Here is a 26,826-nt window from a genome sequence, read left to right on the forward strand (position 1 = left end):
CAGGCATGATCCGTCCACCCACAGTTCACCATCTACATCTGGAAAGGGCGTATCCTGGAGATCAATACGACCCTTTGTTTGTTCCTCAGTCACGAGAATACAATCATGTGCTTTCCGCGCCTCAGGCTGGGTTTCGGGGTATGGCAACAATGTTGCCGGGTTTGACGTTACGCACCTTTTTAACGTAATATGAGGAGCCAAAAGCGTCAACTCATATCCCGTTAAACGGGCACTGGTCAAATGCTGCGTCTTTGTTTGATTAAGCAGGGCATCGACAGCATGGGGAACTAATACCAACAGCTTATGAGATAACACAATTCCCTCACTTTGGCGTATTGACACAGCTGTCGCCGCAACCGAGCGAAAACACCCTGGTAATGCTCGGGCGACAGGGTCAAGTACAGCCGAAAAATATGCACAAGGGCGCTGCTTATCGCCGTGCATCTGCACTAAAACTGATAATGCACATCCATCTTTCTCATGCACATACAACGAAAAGGGTTTTGCATAATCAGGGGTCCCTAACACTGGTGCTGAACAAAGGGCTTGTCGTAATTGCTGAAAAGCAGCATCACACTCATCTGACCAAGGGATCGGGATAGGCGTGTCCTTTGTCAAAAGGGCTAACAATGGCTTAGCTATGTGTGAAAACCCCAATATCCACTGCCTACAGAAGGAAACAAGACCCAAAAATGCACGCACATCCTTCTGCGTGGACGGTGTCGGTGTGTCCAAAATTACTTGGATACGATCCGGTGTGAGTGCACGCCCCTCCTTAGACAAAAGGTGACCCAAATAAGTCACCTTTGGTCTACAGAATTGCAATTTCTTCCTAGATACTTTATGATTGTGGGATGCTAAAAAGGAAAGTAAGGATAACGTACTTTTTTCACACAACTCCAGGGTGTCAGCCGCCAGCAAGATGTCATCGACATATTGAATGAGGGTGACCCCCTCGAGCAAAACAAAGGAATCCAATTGTCTTTTCAAAGCCTGACTGTAAATACTAGGGCTTTCTGTGTAGCCCTGGGGGATCCTACAAAAACGATAAGATCTATTATTTAATGTAAACCCAAAAAGATATCGGCTATCGGGGTGAATGGGAATGGAAAAGAAGGCATTCTTCAAATCGATCACAGAGAACATAGTCGCCGTAGGTGGGACCAAAGTAAGCAACGTCGTGATATCGGAAACCACTGGGTACTGAGGTATCACGATCTTGTTTACTTCTCTCAAATCAGTTATAAACCGATAGACTCTGGCATCCGTATCCTTTTTCAGAATGGGAAGAATCGGACTGTTACAGATGTTGTAGGGAACTTCCTCCACTACCCCTACCGCAATCAAATCCTGCACTATCTGTATGAGAGCCTCCTCGCCCTCCTGGGAAATACGGTACTGTGGGAGGCGTGGTAACACCGCCCCCTCCTGGACACTAATGTGGACCGGTGGAATCACCATTTGTCCCACATCAGTGTCCGAAGTTGCCCACAAAGCACGAGGGAGGGTAGCTAACAGCGGATCCTCTGACATCGCACACATCCGTTCAGACCGGGGGTAATTGTCATTCAATATCACCCGCACACCAGCAGGGGAGCAGCGGATCGTAGCCCTAAAATGCTTTAACATATCAAGGCCCATAATGTTGTCTGGTGTGTACGGGGCAAGCAGAAACGGACAGGGTGCAGAAAAAGAATCAACCTTAAACATGAGGGGCTGCGAAAGAGGGCTTCGGGAGAGTGTACCGTCAAACCCTACCGATGTAACCATTAAGCCGGATGGGGGAGCCCCCGGAACCAATTGCTTAGACAGCGCACTACGTGTCGCTCCTGTATCCACTAGGAACTGATCGGTAGAGCCCAGAACCTCAGCCGATACATAAGGACCCTTCTGATCGACCGGCACCTCAACTGATTCCAACCCCCATCCAACGCATTCCTATGCATGCTGAGAATCATGGTACCCTGATCGGTCAATCCCCGCCACTTGATACTGATGCTGGCGATCGAAAACATTTGATCTATCTCGGTGCTGCCCAGCAGAGTCAAAACGAGCCTGTTCGTTAGAATTCCCTCTAAAGTTCGAGAAACCCCCTCTACCTCGCAGGCCACCCTGAGTATGCCCCTGACGCGAAGCATGCAACACCGGGCAATCCCTAGCCCAATGACCCGATTGCTTACAATACGCACATTGGTTCCTATTCAAATCAGATCGGCCCGAGGGAGGACCATAAGATCCTCCCCTACCTCTATTACTACCCCGTCGGGGCGGGCCGTATACTTGTGCCAACATCACCTTTGTTTTTAGATCTTTCGATTTCTTTTCCTCCTGGCCCTTTGCTTCTTGCTCCTGACGTTCATAATACTGAGCGATAGTCAGGAGGGCCGTCGGGGTTGCGGAAGACCAAGAACTCTCGCTCGCTTTTAAACGGGCCGCAACTGCCGTCAGCAGATTAGCCACATATTTATCCGCAAAAAGGTGGCGGCCCGTGTCGTCAGTAAGCGACTGGCCACTAAAATCATGAAACGTCTCCTCAAAGCGCGTAAAGAAGTCCGCACCTGACTCGTCAACTTTCTGTTTACATGCAGCTAACATATTCCAGTCAATCTTTTTAGGGGGGATAATTGTCTTCAACTTAGCCACAATAGCAGCAGGGAGATCTAAAATACTCTGGGGTGGTTTCTGCGCGGGCTTCCGCTCCCTATCCTCATCCTCAAGGTCAGACCACCGGGCCTTAAAGGCAACTATATCATCTACCTTTCGGACAGATCGCCACATATCCGGTGGTAGAATAAGGCCAAAGAACAGGTCTATATCTGCTAAAGTCATAACGCAAGAATTCAAGGCCCCCTCGACTTCTTCGTAGAAGGCCGCTGGATTCTTGCGGGGGTCAGGCAATGCATTCTTTAATGCCATAACATCAGCTCTATGCCACGGAGTATAAACCCAATTATACGCAAAATATCCCTTAGCATCAGCGGAGGTAATGTCCGAGCTAGTCCCCGCTCCTTTAGGAGGAACATACAAAGGCGCCGCCTCTCGCATTGGTTTAACATGCACTATGCCATCCTTGTCTGACTGGGAGGTGGATGAGTGGCCTTCTGCGGTACACGAATCCGACTGCTTCTCCTCCCCTGCTCGTTGGCGCGCTTTTTCTTTAAGGGCCAGCACCGCGTCCCGCAAGGCGAACAGCCGCCGAGCCGTATCAGGAGCCTTAGAGGGAGAGAAAACACCATCATGCAATGCTTTAGCATCCGATGTCACTTCTTCAGGCTCAAAGACACTAGAATATTTCCGGAAAGCAGCAATCACTTCCTCAGCGAAATGACTCAGAAAATACAATCTCTCTCTATCCTGCCACGGCCCCCAAGTATGGAACAATTCATCCACGGACACCTTGCCCGGAAGGAAATTTGCCGAAGCTCAGCCATATGCTCAGCCGATAACATGGACCGCGTATCTACCTTACCCGGACCCGGGACAGAATCTTGTGGCCTCGGAGCAGATGCGCCAACATAAGGGGGCGGAGAGCGATCTAGTAAATAAAAATCATCATCAAGATTAGTAAGGACAGGATAAAGTGGCTGCCGAACAGCATATTGACCCGAGACTTGCAGCCTACGCTCTTTCTCTTGTCTCTCCGTCTGTTCTCTGTCCTCCCGACGCTTCGCTTCCTGTGCTCGCACATGATCATTCTTCCGTTGTTCTTTATCAAACAGTGCTTTCTCACGCTTCTCTCGCTCACGCACCTCCTTCACCCACAACCGCACACACTCAAACATATCCTGACGAGCACGCCGCTTACACATACACTGTTCCACATACTCAATCTTACGTATATCAAACGATCCATACAAAGGCCATCGTAACTCAGGATCTTTTTTAGTATATTTCCTCCATACTGTGCTGTACATTATGGAAGAAAGACCATGCTTCACATACATATCCCTATTAGGAGTCCCCTCTGGGGGAGCTGGAGCAGATTCCTCGAGGTTCAACCGGTTTCCAAAGCAGCAACACCACTTACGGAGTGCGCTAAAAGCAGGCATGCTCAGGAATAATGCAAAATATGCAATATTATAGAGAAAATGGCACTTAATCGTTGCGCCGTTCAAAGTTACACAGCTCCGGAGAAATCTCTCCACATTACCTGCCTATATGTGTTGCAACGCATATATTTTCACAAAGACAAATACAAAATATGACTAGTCATCACAAATCAAACTCAAATAGCCAGATCAGGCTTCAAAAACTCGGAGCAAGTACCGTACACCGGTTCTTACCAATCAAGAGTCCAGATTCCAACTGCCAAGCTCCAAAATCGCCCAAACGGCTTTCACGGCAGGACCGACAGAAGAGGTCTCAGTCGAGGACCGGCGCCACCCAGACGGTCAGCTCGGAAGGGAAGGAAGAAAAACCTCGGGATGCCAGGGCTAAGACGCCGCTGGCAGTGATCACGTCCCCGGCCAAATTCCTCACCTTCGTCGCGACCAGTCCTTCGAGCATCCGAGTCGCCGATGAGCCCCACATGACGGGCGCCAATTGATGAATACAGGCCCCAGCTAGGCCCGCAGGACACAAGGGTTCGCTCTCCTGTAATGGAATCTATAAGGAAGTTGGCACGGAAACTGCAAAGTACAAAGACAGCATTTATTAACCCTTAAGGGTGGTCCTACAATCCACACAACACTCTTCAGTATTGCATAGAGTAGCACAAAGAACTTGCGTACATGGTCCCCTTTTATACACAATAGAGGGGCTCATAAGTGGGTGGATACAACATGAGGCCGAAGAACATTACCATTTATGGTCATTTTCGATACTGAATCAATATGTGGGCGGAGCTAACACACTCCTTGAGCCCGCGAAAACATGGTCAAGCAAGGCTAACTGATAACAGATGTGGTCAAGTCTGGGCATGCGCCAGATGGACAAAGGAGCTATTTATAGACTGTTACTAGGCAGATTACAAGAGCAACTAACACAGAGGTTGGACTCTTCTCGTGGGGAACACGTGGAAGCATGACAATACAAAATGGAGTCCGAACTTCGGTCAACATAACAGAGAAAACATGATCTAAAGTAAGGGAATTAATGTCTTTAGTAAATGCTTAATCACATTGCTGTTTCAATTTACAACAATTGAAGCACAAATCAATCCAGTTGTGGCTTGTAACCCTGGGCAGAGTTCGCGGAGTTGTACTAAAATGAAGCTAGGCAAAGTGCAAAAAAAACTCTGCCACAATCCGCGGGGCTCGGTGAGCGGCAGAGTATGGTAGAAAAATGCCATTTGTGGTGATTGCAGTGATTGCACAGTGCCGGATGCTTTTCTGCACTGTGCAATCATTGTGAACAGCACCATGCACAGCACAAGCTTACCTTTTCTGCTGCTGCTCAAGTAGATTTTTACTCGAGCTGCAGCTTTCTCAATACGAATGGGCAGTTTCTCAACGCGCGCGGTCGCGAGCATACACAACCACTTGCAATGAGAAGCCAGACCCCACCGCGTTGAGAAATCTCGCCGGGAGGTTTATTTTCCACACTCGTCAACTAGAGCAGTACTACCAGTATCATGAAATTATATGATGTATTTCGAGACCAGATCGCGAATGAGGAAAAATCTCGCCAGGAGGTGGATTTTCCTCGGCCGCGCTCGCCAATTTGACGTTGGTGAATGTGAGCGAGGAAAAAAACTCCACTGCGCTGCGCGAAGCATAGTTTATTAGATCTCTGCGAGCTCCGCGTAACGCAGAGTGCAGGAAACTCTGCAAACTCCACGAGCGAAGCGGAGTTCACTGCCCAGGCCTAGTGGCTAGTATACTTTATATGACACTATATTCTATTTTATGTCGATTCTGCACTCACTTGGAATACATTTTGTGTCATCCTTTCACTAGCCACCATGGTGTGATCTGGTATGTGGTTGAATGCTATAGGTAGGCATACTGTGATGCAGGACAACAGTGTTGTAATACACATACAACATACAGCGGGGTTTAAATGCACTTTACATAAGCATGAATATTCAGGTACATTATTCTTGGGTTTACTTATCATGGTCCCTGACCAGATGTCACAGCCAACCTTGTAGCAGAATTCAATGGGGGTACTTGAATCTGGGACAAAATCATTGGACATACAATGATAAGTGTGTTTACAACTTTACATTTCAGCTGCCACATGTGATGCCCTCAATTTCAGGCACAAAGGATAAGTAGAAATGTTAGCAATAAATATCATGAGTGATCCCACATTCAACTTATAATGGCCCCACTGCCTAGAAGCAACGTCTATTAATTCCTAAAGTAAAAACCATGCCGTCCTATGTTAACAACTATGACCAGCTTGGTTGACTATACAAGTTTATGTTTTGAAAAATCCTTATGATTTCGACAGTGGATGCATTCTCAACACTCCTGACAATTGTATCGCACTTCATGTTCATTATTGTTAAATTTGTTATCATTGGATTTCTTGATTTTGTCTACAAAAACAATTACAATCTGTAATGAGGGGAGACTCCTTTTTTACTTGTTTTGGTACTTGATTCCAGGACTGAGTTCACTATTCTGGAACTGTTGATGGAATACATGTAATGTTCCAAAATCACAAGGGAATGATGAGCCTAGATATCTGGATATTTTTCTTTCGCTATTCACGAATATCATTTGTTAAAGGTAAATGTCCTCTAAGTGTTCCACATATTACATCACTCATGACATGGTCAGTGACATCACTGATGACATCACTGATGACATCTCAAATGACATCACTGATGACATCATCCACTTAATATCTGATGCACCTATTCACACCCTAATATAACCTTTGATACATCCACTCTAAAATATAGACTACCGTTCTCAAACCAAAAGACACACAAATACAAGTTAGTACATACCCACTCACTGATTCATAGGTCTACACACACCCACTCACTCACCCATACGGTCACTCATTCATGCAGTCACTCATCTATACAGCTACTTAAATATGCAATCCAGTGAACGTGTGTTTCTGTGAAGTTTAAACATTTTTCATATATATCTATGCCAAGGTGTATTGAAGAAAGAGTGGATTTGCAAGTCCCTGAATAGATTATTTAGTAGGTGCATGACTGACTGTATAACTAAGTGATTGAACATGTGTTACTGTATGTATGGGTTAGTGACTAAACTGTGTGAAAGTCTGTATTAGTGTCTCAGTTGGATTGGTGAGTTGCTACATGAGTGTCTATATGGGTTATTGATTTGTTGTCTGAGTATCTGTATGAGTGCCTGAGTGTCTGTGTGGGTGGGTGGGGGTGTGTGACTGTGCATACATGTCTGAGTGGTGATTCACTGGTTCTATGGATTCAAAAGTATATCTGGGAAGGGCTGTATGGGTGAGTTAATGTGTGTATAGGTGTGTTGGCCAATGAATGAATGCCTCACTGGTATATGTGTGAGTAACTACATATGTTTTAAGGCAGTATATGTGAGTGTTGAAGTATATAAATGACTATACCTGAGAGTAAGTTATTTGAAGGAGTGGGTGTATAACAGTGTGTGCTTGTATAAGACAGTAAGTTTGTGTTAGTATCTGCATAAATAAGTGATGTGGTGTTTGTATAAATTACACAGTTGGTGTGTATAACTGTATACATGAGTAAATGGGTATGTGATTGGTTATTTGCATGACTGACTTGGTGTGTGAGTAACTCTATGGATGAGAGGCGGACTGTGACTGTATGTATAGGTGTATGAGTGCATATTATAGTACTGTATTGATGAGTAACTGCATGTATAAGCAAGTGGATGTGAGTGTAGACCTAGGAAATAGTGGGTGGTATGTAGTATCTGCAATTGTTATGTGTATGGTTTCAAAAATAGTAGTCTGTATTTTAGAGTGCGTGTATCAAAGTTTATATTAGGCCATCAGTATTGTTGCAGGGATTCTGCTTCTGCACAGAACTATGCACAGGAAACCAGGACCTCAGTGAATTGTGGTGTACCAAAAACTCACCTCAGAACCCAGAACCCCTTATTCGACCAGCATCAGTGTCCCATTCGTTATCCGAGATTTATCTCGGCGGACACAATGTATAGACAACCCAGAACAAACGAATTAGGGTATTCTCAGGAATGGTGGGAATTTAGAAATACCTGTTCGTAATTATTCCCATATCAGTCCACAACAGAATAAACAGAGACACGGTAAAGTTTAAAGAGTTTATTTTATAAACCTCGTGTCCTAAGATGCAGTACTTTGGCTAACATAAGCAGACAAATGATTAAGATCAAAACCATCAGCATAGTTACAATACCATAGAAAATTAAAGGAGTAATCATACTAAAATGACAGTGGATATCAGCCACCTTCCTTTTGCTAATAAGTTAATATTATTATTATTAGACTAATAAAAGGTCTCTAGGCTTGAATGGGGAACCCCATACCGTAAAGATCAGCTCAGTGAGATCACATCACAGGATCAGCTAGACTCTGCTCCTGGGAAAGCTCTTCCTCCGAATGTCATGAAAAACATGCAACACTGTAATATCAAAAGCACCCGACTTTCAGGTATTTGCAGCTGTGTGCGTGTTATGGCTAAATAGTGGGCCGATCAACCTGAACCCAACAACATGCACCGTCTAGCGACCCAGACTGTTTCTTTACACGATGTTCAGACCAAGGTCGCTGCTCACTGTTTGAGATGTGAACAACAGACAGTTCTCATGTGAAGCAAAGTCGAGCAAGCATTTCTCAATTAATAACATGTAACTACAGTGTCGTGTGCATAAGCAGCAAAAGCGGCAAGATGGCTTTCTAACATCTAACGCGGTTGTGCTAACTTAGCATTGTACGTATATAGATAGCAATCTTCACTACAGTATGTGCATAAGATTATCAGGTGGATGATGTCATCAGTGATGCCATCGGTGATGTAATTTGAGATGTCATCAGTGATGTCACTGACTATGTCATGAGTGATGTAATATGTGACGTCATCACCAGTGCATTGCGGTCGCACGAGTTATAGTTAGCTCAGCTAACTATAACGGGCAAATTTCTCTGATTTTATATGAGTCAAAGGTAGAACTAACTGTAACGTCCCTGAAACTTATGGTTTTTTCAGTGAATTTCCAAGGTTTTTTAAATGCTAATTCCTAACTATAACATCTGTAAAACATATGTTTTTTTCAGTGAATTTCTAAGGTTTTTTAAATGCTAATTCCTAGCTATAACCTCTGTAAAACCTATGGTTTTTTCAGTGAATTTCAAAGGTTTTTTAAATGGTGATTTCATATTTTAATATCTATAAAACCTATATTTTTTCTATTTTTTTTTTATATTTTGGAACTCTATTATCCTTTTATGTTTTAATTTGAAAAATATGTAATGGTTTATATCTTTAAAAAAATGTATATTTGTTTACCAAGCTCCATCAGCACGCAAATCCTGTCCGCCATATTGCTAAACTCATAAAGGATGCACATTTCGAATCCGACGGGTTCGTGGCACCGCTTCACGTGTAACATCATATACGTATGTGGTCACGCCAGCTGCTACTTTTGTATGCAACAGGTACACAGTACCAAGCCGCGCCTTATGTCATGTATGCATGGGGTCACGCCTGCTGCGCATTGCATATGCGATGAGTGTACGCTGCCAGGCCCTGTGTTACATCATAGACGTATGATGTCGTGTTGGGAATGCAATTCCCTCATTTTTTTTCCGTCTCAAAACTATACCTAAATAAGTTTAAAGTGTATATGAGAACAAGCGATAATCTAAAATATTTTAAACATTTATATATTTCTAACTGTAATAAACTTATATTATGGTAATATTTTCTCAAAATCACGTCGGGTGCGGCCTCTTTGCGCACTCGCTACGCGATTGCCATGTGACCTTAAAGAAAAGCATTTGATTGGTTCATAATATTTCCCATTGTAGCATTTAGAGAACGCCACCCATGTTCGCCATTCTCTCTACAGCGTTTGATAAGAGACTCCTCTTCTGCTTACAGAGCTTTTTTGAAAATTTTTTGCTATGTACACATATCTGACAGTACACACAACATGCAACCATCATCTTCAACAATATTCATGCTCTGTAAAGCAGCCTTCCACCTGTGATAGCCATGCATCTAAAAGCTACATAACAGAACTTTTCCCCACTGCCAGAGGTAACATGGTTGCATACGCTGTCCACAGCACAATGCAATGTGGTACAGCCCAGGGGCAGTATCATGCATAGATAATGAACACACGGACACAGATAGATACTAGTGGAAGTGGGTACGGGCACGTGCGCTCGACTCCTTTTTATTACCAAGGTCACATATCCAGTGACGTCTGTGCTGAATGCGTGTGGGGTGAGTGTAAACCAGCCCTCCGGGAATGATTGCTGCTAGCATCAACTACAACAGTAATCATTGGACCACACACAGAGATTCAATAATAAAGGGTCAATAGTTTGTGCTGCAGTAAAGTAGGGACACTAGATGTGAAATAATACCGAAAATATTCTATCGTAAAATAACCATAACGTGTGGTATACTGTGATACAGGCAGTAGATCTGAAATGATAGACAAAAAGATTTTATCATAAAGGGTCCATCAGGTCTAGTGCACTTAGATAGCCACATCAAAAGCATTCAACATGTGCACAGCCAGCGATGATGCGTGCAGCTGGCGGGCCATACTAGGAGCAATGTCTGTTTCCTACAACACTACATCATCTGCAATAGCGACTCGATCTGAATTGTATACACTGCTGTCTGCAGTGTAGGCCAGAGAGTGGTCAGCAAGGGCCAACAGCCACGTGGCGTTGACTTGAACTGCCCAGTTTGCCATACGCAAAGCAACAAATACTGTGTGCGAACCCTGTGATGATGCGTATGCGTGGTGCGGACAGAGAGCACTGGAGCAATGTTCTTTGCCTATAGGACTGCGTCATCTACAATTGCGACTCGATCTGAATTGTGAACATTGCTGTCTGCAGTGCAAATTGAAGGCAGTAGTTTCTGGGTAGCAGCAGGCTGAGAGCATTATTCCCGCAGCCACCTTTGCTCACGCAGTCAGCCTTGTGGCGGTGTAAGCTGAGCAGACCTGACAGACATGTTTGCCATTCCGGATGAGAACCACACCCAGAGAAATGTCCCTTTTATTCATTCCCCTTTGCTAGCCTTCAGTACGCTGAGCCAGCCCACTACGCTAAAGATTTAGGGGGGGGCACGTACGCGCTATGCTTTCATAATCTTCCCTACTCACTGTACTATCATGTTTGTGTCCACTGTCGACTTCACTCAATAGACCATCAGTGTATGTTGACATGTAAATATCTGTGCTCTGCATACTCAAGTCGGTCCGGCACATCCCCGCAACACTTTGCATTTTATACTTTTATAATCGAGAATCACTTGCCACCTTTGCACATACTTTGCTCCCATCTCTCCCCACATTCTGCATTGTGTTGTTGAAAACTAAAACAGCGATATGATTAAGCATTCACTGAAGACATGAATTCTCTTCAGTTAAAACGTGTTTCTTGTCTTATGTTGACTAATGTCCGGACTCCATTTTATATTGTCATGTCTCCACGTGCTTTGCACGAGAAGAGTCCTACCTTTTCGCTAGTTGCTCTTGTAATCTGCTTAGTAACAGTCTATAAATAGCTCCTTTGTCCATCTGGCGCATGCCCAGACTTGACCACATCTGTTATCAGTTAGTCCTTGTTTGACCATGTTTTCGCGGGCTCAGGAAATTGTTAACTCCGCCCATATATTGATCCTGTATCGAAAATGTCCATAAATGGTAATGAATTTTGCTCTATGTTGTATCCACCCACTTATGAGCCCCTCTGTTGTGTATAAAAGGGGACCACGTACGCAAGTTCTTTGTGCTACTCTATGCAATACTGAAGAGTGTTGTGTAGGTTGTAGGACCACCCTTAAGGGTTCATAAACTCTGTCTTTGTATTTGCAGTTTCCGTGCCAACTTCCTTCTAGCTTTCGTTACAGGAGAGCGAACCCTTGTATTCTGCGGGCCTAGCTGGGGCCTGTACTCATCAGTGTGCAGAGGTGCCATGCCATGTTTGGTTTGTGTACATGGCTGGCCACGACTCCCACAGTACGTAGTGTTGTTGTGTCTGCTAGGTGTACATGTTGTTTGTCATGTATGTGATTACATAAGGTACCGCTTTCATTCACGAGCAGTGGTTTCTCCCATTTACATATCGCTGTCTTAAAGAGGATACCAAAGTTTTTCTCACAGCTGAAAAGTGTGACCACAATGGCAATCATTCATTACTATACAAGAATGTCCAACTGCATGACGCTTCTAAGCTTACAGTCACCAATCTTGCATGCTTTCTTAAAAGCACAACAACTCCCACAATCAGTCCAACATTCACACAGCTTTCTAACGGCAGTTATCTGCTTCTTAATAACATGGACTGCTACTCAATGTGAGCTGGCATACCGTATGTCCTTACTGTTTCAAACCGGATAACTTCCTCTGGCAATCTCTATTCCTACCCACACAAAGACTCCCAAAGTTCAACTTGGCCTTCAATATCTACTTTGAAAACAGATTTTTTTAAATGGAGCAAACTGAAAGCGCTTTTGTTTCAAACACAAGTGTCCCTCACTTCTCCAAAAGTAATTTATCGACTGCAGATAGCACAAACTTCAAGTAAAATACACTCCCTTTTAAATACAAACCTCCCATTACACTTTCTGAATTGTTACACAATTTTCAACACATCTGACATTTAAGGTCTGGCACACTTTTTTAACATTGTCTCCTCCGGACTACTCACAGACTTCCAAACTGTTTTTAGTCTAATACCAGACTTCATTCATTCGATCATCTCTGGAATAACAGAAACAGTGCCCATAATTCTCGCTCTGTTTGTGGCCATCCTACTACTATTTTAGCTTGTTAAAAATGGCTACGCTCCCTGTGGTAACAAGCATGTCCGACAGAATACGACTCTATGTGAAGCTACATCAATACCGTGAAAAAATGGAGCAACTTTTCGGCTGCCTGACTCTATCTATTATCGGAGCCAGCTACAACATGACATTTATTTACACAGATACAATCTGCGTGCAACCATCTTTTTATTGCAAAACTTGCCCAATCGACTGGCGAATGGATCTATGCCTTGCCAACATCCCAGCAAACCCTCCTGATATCCAGCAAGTAATGGAGTATCTTGAAAATCATGAACTTGATTGTTCGGGCAGTGGAGCAATGGCGGATGCAACGCAAAAAGGTTTCCTGGCGGAATGGGATTTCTGCGCAGCCGCAAAAGATCTCCTGCAATGTGCGACCTTTGACAACATCGCAGATTGCCTGCCAATTCAAATTGTCACTCCAACATTCGAGGAACATTACTGTCCCTTCAAGGATATGAATTGGATCGCTTTGCTTTTCTCACATGATGGCAAAAATCGCCTCTTGGAACATTATGCATCTCAAGCCGCTGAAGAACTTCCAGACTTCAATCTCCAAGACTTGTAAGAAATTCACTTTATTCTTGGATTGACTTTTTCCAACTTTCTTGACTTTTTCCTATTCGATTTTTTAATACACTTCAACTGAACTATTTTCATATAATAAACTTCTAAGTATGCTTAGGGATTTGAACTCTGTTTTCATAATTGGCCCTCACCTATCCACACTAACCAGGGATGGATGATGTATGGCCTATGCAAATGCACTATTTACCTGCTAAATTGGCCTAAACCCAACATCCATTTTGAAACCACATCTATTCATTGTTCACACATTTCTCTGCCTGCCTCTTGTCCACGAAGCCCTTTCACACAAATCAGCTCATCCTCAGCCTCTGCTCACGAACTGGGATCAAGAACAAAAAACACGGCATTGTTTAGGAACTGGTTGGCACAGTGTGGTAATCGTATCCTACCTTTATTTTTATTATACAGTTTACAGTCATTCATGTCTAATATATATTGTTTATGTCACATGGAACTGTAACATGTAATCTGGAATTGACTGATGAAGGAGCTTAGGTTTGAAGCGGTTGGAGTTTGCCTCAACTGGATGCCTTAGCTCTTGCACCAGTGGGTCCATTTATAGCACTAAAATAAAGACACTTTTTATATAACTTGCAGACTCCGTTGCTTTATTACAAACAGACACTTTCTTAAACACACCTGATTTCACCATTTGTCTTCTGTGACATTGCAACATTCTGCATTATATTCTACACGATTATTTCTTTATTCCTGCTTGCTAAAACACTCCATTCGAGTCTTCAGTCCGGTAGGGGTGAGTAGTTTGCTTCTCACTCCCGCTATAGTCTAAACCCATACTAACACCACTTGCACAGCTATGCTACAGCGGCCAGTATCCTACAGCGCCCAGAGCACATCAGTTTACAGCAATCAGCTCACGGTTTCATCCCCGAGTGTACCGGCACCTCACCTCAGCACCATCTCACTCTGGGCAAAACAGCACTTTCAAATGGGTAGGGGTGAAGACATCGCTTCACACTCCCTGTGTAGCACACCCTAACAACCCCACAGACCTCACAGCGCTCCTACCCTCCTCTTTCCTACTCTTCTTGCCCTTTTTGCCCCTTACTCACTTCAACAGAATCACAAAATGGCAGCCAACACTTCCTAGTTGCAACCGCTCGCAGCGCTCACAACCAATAAGCAGCAAGCTCATATTCGTAACGCCAATCAAATGGCAGAATTCCCAAATATCGATATCTGTAAATTTCGATATTTCTCAAAAATTACTGAATGGATTTACACCAAATAAACAAAAGTGTGCTTTCTAGACCAATACTCTTCTCCCTGCCAAATTTGGGGTAATTCCATTCACCCGTTCGACCTGTAGCCTTGTCTAAAGTGTCCTATGGAAATTAACATGGAGAAAACACATTTTGGGACCTCCCTTTTATCCCAACCCCCTTGACGAATCATCCCCAAACTTCCCACATAGGAGCTGATATGAACAAAGAATTAGTTTGGAAAATGTCATGAAGATTGATCAAACGACGCCAAGGTTATAAGCTAAACAAAAAATGTTCATTAAAATGAAGCGTGGGAGCCCGCGCTTCATTTCTTTTTATTTTCTCTGCACCTCTGTGCCATAGACTGAGATATTGAAACTCAAGGACACCCAGTGTTACAAACGTGCTCCGGCAGGCTGAATTTTGTGTATTGTGGCAAGCGAGGAGTATCAGCACGCTGTGAGAAGCAGCTGGACAAAGCCTTCTGAATTACAGTGCCTCTTGGTGCGCTGCTGGTAGGGCGATGAGGTCCTCTTGTGTCCTGAGGACCTAATGAACCAAATGGACTTCATCCCCGAGCAGCAGTGCACCAAGAGGCATGTTTTCAGAGTTGTGTAAAAAGGGGTTGTGGCCTCAGACCACCTCTCTGCAATCTAGCTGTGTAGTGCTTATTGGAGGTACCTGGTAGGCTAGTTGGCCCCCAGGGACCCTCAGTATTCAAGGGTACTTAATCCCCCAACTTAGAACGTACCAGAGGGTGTGTTGGCAGAGTGCTGGAGAAAGGGGGCATGTCTGTTTCCACCTCTCAGCAATCCCACTGTGTGGGGCTAACTGGAGGTAAGAGGTAGGCTGGTCGGCCCCTAAATGACCCCCAGCAGCGAAGGGGACTTTAATCCCCATCCAAGAGCCTGCCAGGGAGTGCTTTTGTGGAGTGGTGGGCAAAGGGGGCATGGCCTGTTATGAGATCATAGGGTTACTTACTGGAGGTAATACGAGGGGTAGTTGGCCCCCAAGTAGCCCCCAAGTAGCCCGCTTGTTACCTCCAGTAAGTCCCACACAGTGGGATTAGTAAGAAGTCTTCGGAGGCCTTGCCCCCTTTCTCCACCACTCAGCAAACACGCCTCCTGGCAGACTACGGTATGGGGGATGAAGTCCACTTTACTCCTGAGGGGGAGAGGAGTTGTCCTAACGGCTAGGGCGGTGGACCTCCAATCTGGAGAACTGAGTTCAAGTCGCAGAAATGACGCTGAACATCCTGTGATTCTGGCCAAATCACTTAAGCTCCCCGTGCATAACAAAAAAAATGACTATGTCCTCATGTAATGCAACTGGTGCTATGTAAAGTGCTCTGACTATTGATTTGGGTGATTGAGTGAAGTTCGCACTATATAAAACTCTGTTAAAAAAAAAAAAGCCCTCCTGGTACCCCCTGTAAGTCCTACTCAGCGGAATTCCTGAGTGCTGGTCAGAGGCTCAGCACCCTTTCTCTACCACTCTGCAGATGTGATTACTACTTAAAGAAGCATGTTTCTGCACCTCTGACTTAGAGATAGTTTTAACCCCCCTGCCCTAGTATGTACTACGACCTTACAGAGGAGGTCATGCCAATCACAGGGGTACCCCGACACATAGTGATCCCGAGTGTATGTAGGAGTTTTCACTGTATTCTAAGTGTCTTTTAGCATAGCACTGGCTCTAGGCCTGGTTAGGCAGAGTCAGTTACCACCAGTTACCAGTCAGTAAAAAGTTGGGTGCACAGGATGACATTGAAACAAGGTCTCTTTCTGCACCTCTCTTGGTTTTTGCTGCATGTCTTTTACTTATTTCTGCACTTTGCTTCGTCTTTCTGGACTTCTGTTGCCACTTTCTGCATTTCTCTTGCTTCTTTCTGTGTGTTTCTTCCTCTTTCTTCACATGTCCTACCTCTGTAGGCATAGTTAGAAATTAGCATTAAAAAACCTTAGAAATTTACTGTAAAAACCATAGGTTTCAAGGACGTTATAGATAGAAATGATCATTTAAAAAAACTGAGAAATTCACTGAAAAAACATAGGTTTCAGAGATGTTATAGTTAGATATTATCATTTAAAAAACCATAGACATTCAATGAAAAAACCATAGGTTTCAGGGACTTTATAGTTATTTGCACATTTCACTCGTACAAAACCAGAGAAATTCAGCTGTTATAGTTAGTTGAGCTAACTACAACTCGCCCCCGCAATTTACTGCTGATGACATCACATATTACATCATTCATGACATGCTCAGTGACATCACTGATGACATCTCAAATGACATCACTGATGACATCAATAATTACATCATCCACGTGATAATCTGATGTACCTCCTCACACGCTAATATAACCTTTGATACACCCACTCTAAAATACAGACTACCATTTTCGAAACCATAGACATACCAATACCAGTTACTACATACCCACTCACTGATTCCTAAGTCTACACAGGTGTCCATTCATTCACCCATACAGTCACTCATACATGCAGTCACGTATAAATACAGCACTATCATTTGCACTCATACGCCTATACAGACACTCACACATCGCCACTTATCCATAGAGTTACTCACACACCTAGTCAATCATGCAAACAATCATTCACACTCCCATTTACTCACCTATATAGTTATACACATATCACCTTACTTATTCATACAGATACTAACACATACTTACTCTCTTATATAATCACTGATGCAAGCACACACTCATCCATACAGCCACTCTCACAATCACTCACTCTCACATATAGTGATTTATATACTCCAGCACTCACTTATACTGTCTTTTACATCTGTAGTTACTCACACATGTACCATTGAGACATCCATTCATTCACCAACACACACATACACACACTCAGCCACCCATACAGCCCTTCACAGATACACTCTTGAACCCATACACGCTGTGAATTACCTACTCACACATCTATGCACACACCCCCAACCACCCATAAAGATAAAGTGCTTTGTCTTCCTGTGTGTTGTCCTCCTGTGTGTTGACCTCAGCTGAGGTTTTGGCATCTGACCTTTTGTCAGGCAGTTCAGTATCAAACTATGGCATTTGTAAAGGGCAAATGTGTTAGTCCATCTCAAGCAGGTTACCCTGGTTAGACGGAGGTGTCAAGTGGCTCATATTAGGTGAGAGTGGGGCATCCGGACCAATGTATTTGTTTTAGGATTTTTGTACTTTCATTTCAAGAACATACAAGGCAGAATGGAAAGCTAAAACAGACCTGGATGTGAGATTAATATCCCACATAAAATAACCCAGGATCACAGATTACATATGGAGCTGTTTCTCTGTACTTTTGTAAATCACATATTTTTAAGAAAACACTCTCAATAACAATTAAGAGCACACACTAAAATAAAATCACCTAGGAACATAGGGGCTTATTTACAAGCCTCTTGTGCATCCGGTACATGACTTTTTATATGGGAAACAGTGACGCACATGCGGCGCAAGGGGCTTGTAAATAAGCCCCATAGTTTTCAATGTTCCAAATATATTTGGTTAATCTATTGCACTGTTTAAATTAAGCCTAATCATTATTTCAAATATCTAGTGTGCATGCATTTTCTCTGTAATACAGGCAAAGGGGCAGATTTACAAACCTCTTGTGCCACTTTTGCATTACTTTTCCCATGTTAAAAATGATGCAAACTGGCACAAGGGCCTTGTAAATCTGCCCAAAGTATTTTGTTGCTTTGGTATGTGTTAACGTGATAAAAACACATTTTAATATGCACCTTGTCAAGGGATTCCATGGAGAAACAAGCGGGCACTAGTGTGGTTCCAAACTGATTAAAAGCGAAGACTGAGATGCGTGATAGCTAATGCAAATACTTTTTAATGTTTGGGCAAAGTAGCGAGTCAGCTGCAAGGAAACTTCAGCTGAATTGCTCTGCTCAAGAAGATTTGACTTTCTCAGAAGTTGATGTCTTTTATGGTAAGTCCCCTTAATATTACTGAAAAATAGGTCTGTCAGTTTCAGTAATTGCTTTAAAATGAAACCAGAGGTCTAGTGGAAAGTTGGAAAAAAAACAGATTTCGTAATGGATCAAAGGCTGGAGTTAGAGGAAAAAGCTTAAAAAAATGCTACGGGCATTGCTTAGAACGGACATTAATCAATTTCTCATTTTTATGCATTGAAACACTACTGAAGCTGCAGATTATCAGCACTATGCCATCAATATTCTATTTACAGAGTTAGCAAATGCCACAAAGAGTGTGAAAGGCGATGACAAATTCAGTAGTGTCTGGGTAAATTTTGAATCCTGAATATATTAAGAATGTCAAAAAAGGCACCAGGGTGGGGGGGGGGAAGGGGAAGGGGGAAGGCTGGACAGGTCAGACATAAAGGATGGCAAATTTATGTCAAAAATGAAGAGGGATACGACAGCAGGGACAACAGGAAACCAGATCGTCTTGGATACAAAACATGGCACTTTTATTATAGCAGCATGGCTGGAATAAAAGTATTATCTCTGAATATCGGTGGCCTGAATGATCTTAAGAAAAGGCAAATGGTTGCGATGGGGTTAAAAAACTGGGGAGCTAATATCGTATGTATGCAGGAGACGCATATTGAAGGGTCCCAGAGCATGCTGTTAAATACACTAGGGTATAAATTGGTGTGTGCTACCTCACAAGGTGCTAAAAATCGGGGGGTTGCTATCCTGGCTAAAGGGAGGGGATTGATGTTCAAGAATTCCAAAACTGATAAACTTGGCCGTTGGGCTATCACTAATTGCTGCTACGAAACTGGACAAAATGTAACAATTTGTGCTATTTATGGGAGCAATAAAGATGACCCTGGGGTCTTCGATGAGGTCTCCAATGAATTATCACACTGGCCTCTTCCGGCCTTGATCTGTGGGGACTTCAATATAAACCTTCCGACCAACTGGTCCTTAAAAGATGACTGGGTCTATAAAGGACGTAAGCCTAAAGTATATCGCTCTCTTAAAGATATGTGTCTTGTACATGGACTGGTGGATAGCTGGCAGACTTCTAATATTAACTCTGGCGACCTTGGCTACACCTTTTATTCAAACCCACATCGCACGCATACCAGAATCGACTATATCTTACTTTCTAACACATTAATCAAGAACTCCCAAACTGTTAAATTGACCAGGGTATTGTCTGACCACAACCCTCTTTTCTGTACATTGACTATTAGCTTAGCTAAATCAGAGCCTACTTTGTGGTCATTCGAAAAAGCATTACTAAATGACCCTCAGTATCGTAATCATATGAAAGATTGGATACCCAAGTTCTTAGCAGAAAACATTAATAGTACATCAATAGAGGTTGTTTGGGATACGTTGAAAGCAGGGGTCTGGGGTGAAACTATCTCATATTCAGTCAGAGTAAACAGACGAGAGAAAGAGGAGCTACGGAGGCTACAGGATGAACTTAAGTTAGCAGAAATAGGACTGATTAGTGCTACTAGCAACATAGACATATCTGGGGATATTTCTAGTACATTAGCTCAAGTAGCAGTTGCCAAGGCAGCAATTACTAATATATTTTCAGATAAGGCAATTCGGAAAGCCACGGCCCGAAAGGAATTAATTTATGAAGTTAACGAGCAAGTGGGACATCAATTGGCAATACGACAACAAGCCAATGTTAATCTAATAAGGGAGATTGTAGATCCAGTAGAAGGCCAGCTAAAAGACTCAGAACAGATTAAACAAGCATTTTGGCGGTTCTATAAAGAACTATATAAGAATAATAGTAATAGAGATATCACAGAAATAGAAAGATACCTAAAGAATTGTGAAACCGTAAAGCTCGAGGTAAATACACAGCTGGCTCTAGAGGAAACTCCAAGTATGGAAGAGATTTTGATTGCAGTCAAGAGTCTCCCTAAAGGAAAGGCAACAGGATTGGACTGTATTCCATCAGAATTCTATAGTATATTTATAGAAGAAATTAAACATATACTTAGGGACTTAATTATACATATCTTTTCTGGGGGAGAACCTCCAGGCTCTTGGTCTAAAGCCAAAATTGTCATCTTTGCCAAAAAGGGGAACCCACCAGAACAGCTAGGATCATACCGGCCAATAACCCTTATAAATGCTGATTCAAAAATATATTCCAAAATCTTGGCAAATCGAATAGCACCTATAATACATAAAGTTATCGCTAAAAGCCAGCATGGCTTTGTTCCTGGAAGGTCAACGATAAATCATATCCAGAGGGTCATTACAATTTTCGACGGAACAGAAGCTACCAGAGACCCTATGGCCCTGATACTTCTGGATGCAGAGAAGGCCTTCGACAGGGTCTCCTGGCAGTTTCTCTGGAAAGCCATGGCGACGGTGGGATTTCAAACTAAAATCATACAGGCGCTACAAAACCTGTATAAAAATCCTAGGGCTGTTGTATCTGTTAATGGAACTTTAACCAAGGAAATTACAGTTTCTAGGGGAACTCGGCAGGGATGTCCTTGTTCGCCATTGCTTTTTGCAATATATATTGATCCCTTTATTCGTTACTTGGAGAAAAATAATCGTATAACCCCCATTATATCACAGGGATATGCAACAAAAACATTAGCATATGCTGATGACATCGCTATAGTTACTACCGACCCCGGAGTAGCAATGCTGACCATAGAGGCTGAAGCCAAGAAATTTGGATTGGTCTCTGGCTATGCATTAAATCAAGGAAAGACACAAATTGTTCTAAATCAAAAAATCTCCTTGGATGATCCTAGAGTGGTGAAGGGAGCGACATATCTGGGGGTTACAATTTCCTCCAATTTAGAGGAAGTTGTGGATCTGAACTTTAAGCCATTAGTAAATACGATACAAAAAGATCTACGACGGTTAGACAATCTCCACCTGTCTATCATTGGAAGAGCTAATGCAATTAAAATGGTGTACTTTCCTAAGATATTGTATTTACTCAGGGCAGTTTGCCTAGAAATCTCTAATCAGTGGTTCATAGCAATGGAACGTACCTTTTCTAGATTTATATGGTCTTATGCTCAACCCCGACGGGCATATAAATATCTTACCCTGTCTAAGGATAGAGGAGGGCTCGCACTTCCAAAGTTAGGGAGATATTATTGGTCATGTGTATTATTATACAGCAAGGAACTATTACAAAGCCCAAATAACACAGAGGTACATACCGCTTCAATTTTTCAGCTATTGGTGGGGAATTCCTGCTATGGCTATTTGTGGAAATACATACATGACAGCTACCATAAAAAAGTCAAATTTAAGACTCTCTACAGCTGTTTTAAGGTATGGAAGGCTGTCAAAAAAGTACTAGGAATCAGACGATTCTCATACTACACCCCAGTATTAAATAACCCGATACTTCCAGCAACTATCTTTAAAGATAATTGTGTTAATAAATGGTCTAATTTGGGAATAACACAACTAGGTGATTTTTATACTAACCAGGGTATTAAATCTTTCGAAGCTTTGAAGGGAGAATTTGGCTTAGACTGGCAGGACTTTTTTTAATATCTTGAGATTAGGGCCTTCCTAACTCATAAATCCGGACCACAAACATTATGGGAAGAATCCACTGTAGTAGAGACAGTTATACATTCTAGGAAACACTCGATTGGTGGTGTTTATGAGTTATTGCTGGACAAGCTCCCTGACGATCTAGATAAAATGGCAATAAGGTGGCAAAGTAAACTTGATATATCTAAAGAAGGATTTTTTGGCTCTTACCAATTAGCACAGACTCTTCTTATTTCTATTAAACTTCTGGCACAATTTTATAAAACCGGCTTTTTCCTTTACTATACACCTAACAAGATTGCAAAATGGGGAACTGGTATCGGGACTTGCTGTCCGAGATGCAATCTATTTAAAGCAAACTCTGTCCATATCTTCGCTTCTTGCCCAGTGCTAATGCCTCTGGTACAAGATATAGAGAGGTTTTTAACCGCTGTTCTTCATAGAAAAGTTGTCTTGTCACCAGAGGTAATGGTACTTGGGGTAGAAGACTCAGATAAACCTGAAAACGGCTATGATTTTATTTTTGTTGCCATGGCCGTTTGGCGCTTATGTCTAGCCTCGGCGTGGCTAGACCCGTTACCACCCACTTTTCAACAGTGGCTTGCTAGGCTATTAGCGGTGCATAACATCGAGATAGCTATATATAAGCGGAAAGGGAAAAGGCGACGTGAAAGGGGCATGAACATCTGGTCTCCACTTACATCATGGCGAGAGCAACAAATCTGATTTATTATCAATGCCACAATGTATTTATGTTATTGTTTGGATTAGGGTTTTTTTTTTTTTTTTTCTTTTTTCTTTCCTGTGAAGTATTGAATATGCCTTGCAAAATTTCCTTTAATGCTTATTTTAAGATTGACATACATAAAGTATATGATATTAATGTACAGAATGCTTACCTGTCCGGGGGGGAAATAAATATGTTAAAACCAATAAAAACATATAAAAAAAAAAAAAGAAAGGCACCAGCGCTTGCCAGAAACCAGACCTTGTTTACAGTGCTCAACTACAAGTACAGCCCCTGTGACTGATTGAAAGGGAGATGGGAGGGAGAGCAGAGACAGTTGGGTGAAGAAGCGGGGGGGAATAAAAGACAATAAAAGCAAAATCAGGGCAGTGATTGTGAAAGGGGGCTACACTGATTGAAATATCTCATTCTGCAGTTCTCTGCAAAGAGTAAATACCAGAGGCATTCTACATCCCGGGTAGCTGAGAGGGGTAGGCACAGACAGCAGTGCCCCCTGCTCTGAGGGAGGTAGCAGTACAGCCCTCCCTCTCTGTCCACCTGGCTCCCCTGCTCTACTGTGAGGCAGGCCAGGCTGGAGCCTCCTAACTGATTGGGAGAGGGAGGGGGAGGGAGAGCACAGAAAGTCAGACGGAGATACCAGAAAGTACACAAAAATGAAGGTGAAACCAGCACCGGGCTCACATATATTAACCAAGCACTGGAGAAGGAGCCACGGTGGGGGAGGCAGCAGTAACAAAGGCAGCAATAACACAACTGTGGTATTAAGAGGCAGTGTGATGAAAAATGTTACATTGAAATGTAAGCAGCTAGGGTACTGAACCTAACGACAGACACACAGTAACAGAGCAGGAATTCAAGAAAAAATTGTCCCCCAAAAGAACAGATAAAGAAAAATAGCAGAATGAGACAGTACTAAGTCCCTGCTCTACAGGAGGAACAGAAGAGAGAAAGGAAGGACAAAGATGCAGGACTGACCACTAGCAAGCAAGGATTTTTAGGGGACATTGACATAGACAAATGAAAGGCAATGACAAGAAAGGGGATGGGCTTCAAGCCCACAGACAGATTACAGCAAGTCTTAAAGAGACAGCGCATGCACCGTCTGTCTCGACCTGAATATGAATAACACAAGTTAATGAAATGACAATGTTGCTAAGGTTTATAAAGTGTTGTGTTTGAGAAGAGAACATTCTGGTAAAAAATCTAAAGATGGCACGTGCGCATTTGTTCAGTGTCCAAACAATATTGTTTTGTTGTTTTCAGTATGATGTTTATTTATTTATAGGTGTAAATAGTTATAGAGGGAACCTTATTTAGAGCAAATCAGAGCTGTGCGTTGAGGTATTGGGGTTTAGGAAGACGAAGAGGATACATTTCAAGATTGTTCATATAATACAGAGGAGGGGCCTTGATATTGATGAGGTTTATATAAGGTCAGGACATTAGATTGAACAACTGTAATAGTCACATAAATTAGCAGAAGGGGCAGCAATTCCAACCCAGCAGCACCATTGCAAATACAATATGGAGACTTTCTCCAAGCAGGGCCAGACTTTGACATTACAGGTGCAGCTCCATGATCCCTTCTCTAAAGACAGATGTAAACTTCTATTACAAACATAAAAATCTGGGTATTCATTTATTTCTTGATGGCAACACACTGTAAAAAGGAGAAACTTTCTGTTTCCAAAGTGCACGCCCACATCACAGATTCATATATGCACTTATGTAGACAGGATGAGTGTATGCACACCCTACACCAAGTACTTAAAAAATTATCTAGAGCTACTCCTAGGTTTGTAAGGGATTTTATAAGACACTCAAGAGCTGGAGGGACACCACCGTAATCCGCCAGTTATAACTACGCTCTGAAAATACCCTGGGGCAGATTTATGTTTCCTGGCGCATCCCTGCAGATCAGCAGGGATGCGCCAGGAAAGATGCGTCACGCAAGTTTACCCTTGCGCCACCACAGATGCGTCGCATTTACAATGCAGCGCATTGTGGCGCAAGGATAAACAGATGCGTGACGCATCTGATGGCATAAAGGCGGCGCATTGCTGGAGTCGTGTCGCAAGCACGACGCAACTCCAGCAATGCTCAGGGGCTGCCCATACCTAACATGCTGCGTCATGCCGTACGCCTGCTTCAAGCAGGCGCAGGGTTTTGACGCAGCAGCGTCGGAAAAGTGACTCAGTGAAATCTTGTACATTTCACTGATTCACTTTTCCGAGGCTTTTTTCGACGGAACACCCACCCTGCATACATTAAACCTGACGCAGGTTTAATGTAGCACAGGGCTTTACAACGTGACGCATCTCCCTAGATGCATCATGTTGTAAATAAGGCGCAGCATGGCGCATGGTTTACGCCGCCGCTGCGTCACAGAAGTGATGCAACGGCGGCGTAAATGTCTCACAAGGGGCTTGTAAATCTGCCCCCCTGTGTTTGTCATCCTGGTAGTCTTTATAAATCTCCTTGGTCAATGTGTTTTTATGACGGAGTTGGAAGGCCCAGTCTACATGTTCCACTGTGAACACACCAACACACTGGTACACCATTAGCCATAGGGTAGGTTACACTAACTATATTGTGTCTCTTTCCATTCAAATATGTATATTTAAAAGTATCTTATTAAATTCTGAGCAATGTTCTTTTCATGCAGATTTGGCAAACTGCATAACGTGCCCTGAAGACCAATGGTCCAATCAGAAGAGAGATGCCTGCATTCCACGGGTGGTAGAGTTCCTGGCCTATGAGGATCTGCTGGGAGTTGCCTTAACCTCCGTTACAAGTTTCTTCTCCCTCCTCACTGCTGGAGTGCTGGGAGTCTTTATTAAACACAGGAACACACCTCTGGTTAAAGCCAATAACAGGGATCTCAGCTACATCCTCCTCGTCTCCCTCCTGCTGTCTTTCCTCTGCTGTTTTTTGTTTATTGGACACCCTTCAAAGACTTCCTGTCTCCTCCGGCAAACTGCCTTTGGGATCATTTTCACTATAGCTGTTTCTTCAGTTTTAGCTAAAACTATCACAGTTATTATCGCCTTCAATGCTACAAAGCCGGGCAGCAAGCTGAGGAAGTGGATGGGTCCCCAGGTGTCCACCTTTCTGCTGGTTCTCTGCTCATTGGGGGAGGTGGTGATCTGCACTGTGTGGCTCATCAACAAACCCCCACACCCAGACGTGGACACCAGGTCAGAAACCGGTAAGATACTCTTGCAATGCAACGAGGGCTCTGTTGCTGCGTTCTTTGCTGTGGTTGCTTATATGGGATTCTTGGCTCTTCTGAGTTTTGCTGTTGCAACCAGAGCAAGAAAGTTACCGGCCACTTTCAACGAGGCCCAGTTTATCACCTTCAGCATGCTGGTATTCTGCAGTGTCTGGATCTCCTTCATCCCAGCATACCTAAGCACCAAGGGCAGGTACATGGTGGCTGTGGAGATATTCACCATCTTGACTTCCAGTGCTGGTCTGCTGGGCTGTATCTTCATCCCCAAAGTCTACATCATCCTCCTTAGGCCTGAGCTCAACACCAAGGAATATCTAATGGGAAAGCAAGTGACCACTTGAGACTTACAGGAAATTGATTCCCCCCCAGATGGGCTTTATTGAGAGACACATTATCACCACACTTCATGATATACCCGAGAAGTATTGTGTTATGATTATTATATATGGGGAGTCACTTCTCGCAGGTCTCTACATTTTTCCCTTGGACACTCCCCTCACCTTTTCCTTGTGTTCTCAGACCTGGGAATGCGTCGTAATGCTATGCCTTCCCAGGTGAG

The 26,826-nt window shown here is 43.2% G+C and overlaps 1 protein-coding gene across 1 annotated transcript in view; it reads left to right on the plus strand.

Moving 5' to 3' along the window:
- LOC146788730 (vomeronasal type-2 receptor 26-like) overlaps window positions 1-26,608 on the plus strand; it is a 287,555-nt gene extending 260,947 nt beyond the window's left edge. Inside the window, exon 5 of the mRNA XM_085630950.1 lies at window positions 25,701-26,608. Coding sequence (XP_085487076.1) covers window positions 25,701-26,608 — 908 coding nt within the window. The remainder of the gene's footprint in view (window positions 1-25,700) is intronic.
- The last annotated feature ends 218 nt before the right edge of the window (window positions 26,609-26,826 follow it).

This window comes from Triturus cristatus, chromosome 10 (genome assembly GCF_964204655.1).
Source record: "Triturus cristatus chromosome 10, aTriCri1.1, whole genome shotgun sequence".
Taxonomy (NCBI): domain Eukaryota; kingdom Metazoa; phylum Chordata; class Amphibia; order Caudata; family Salamandridae; genus Triturus; species Triturus cristatus.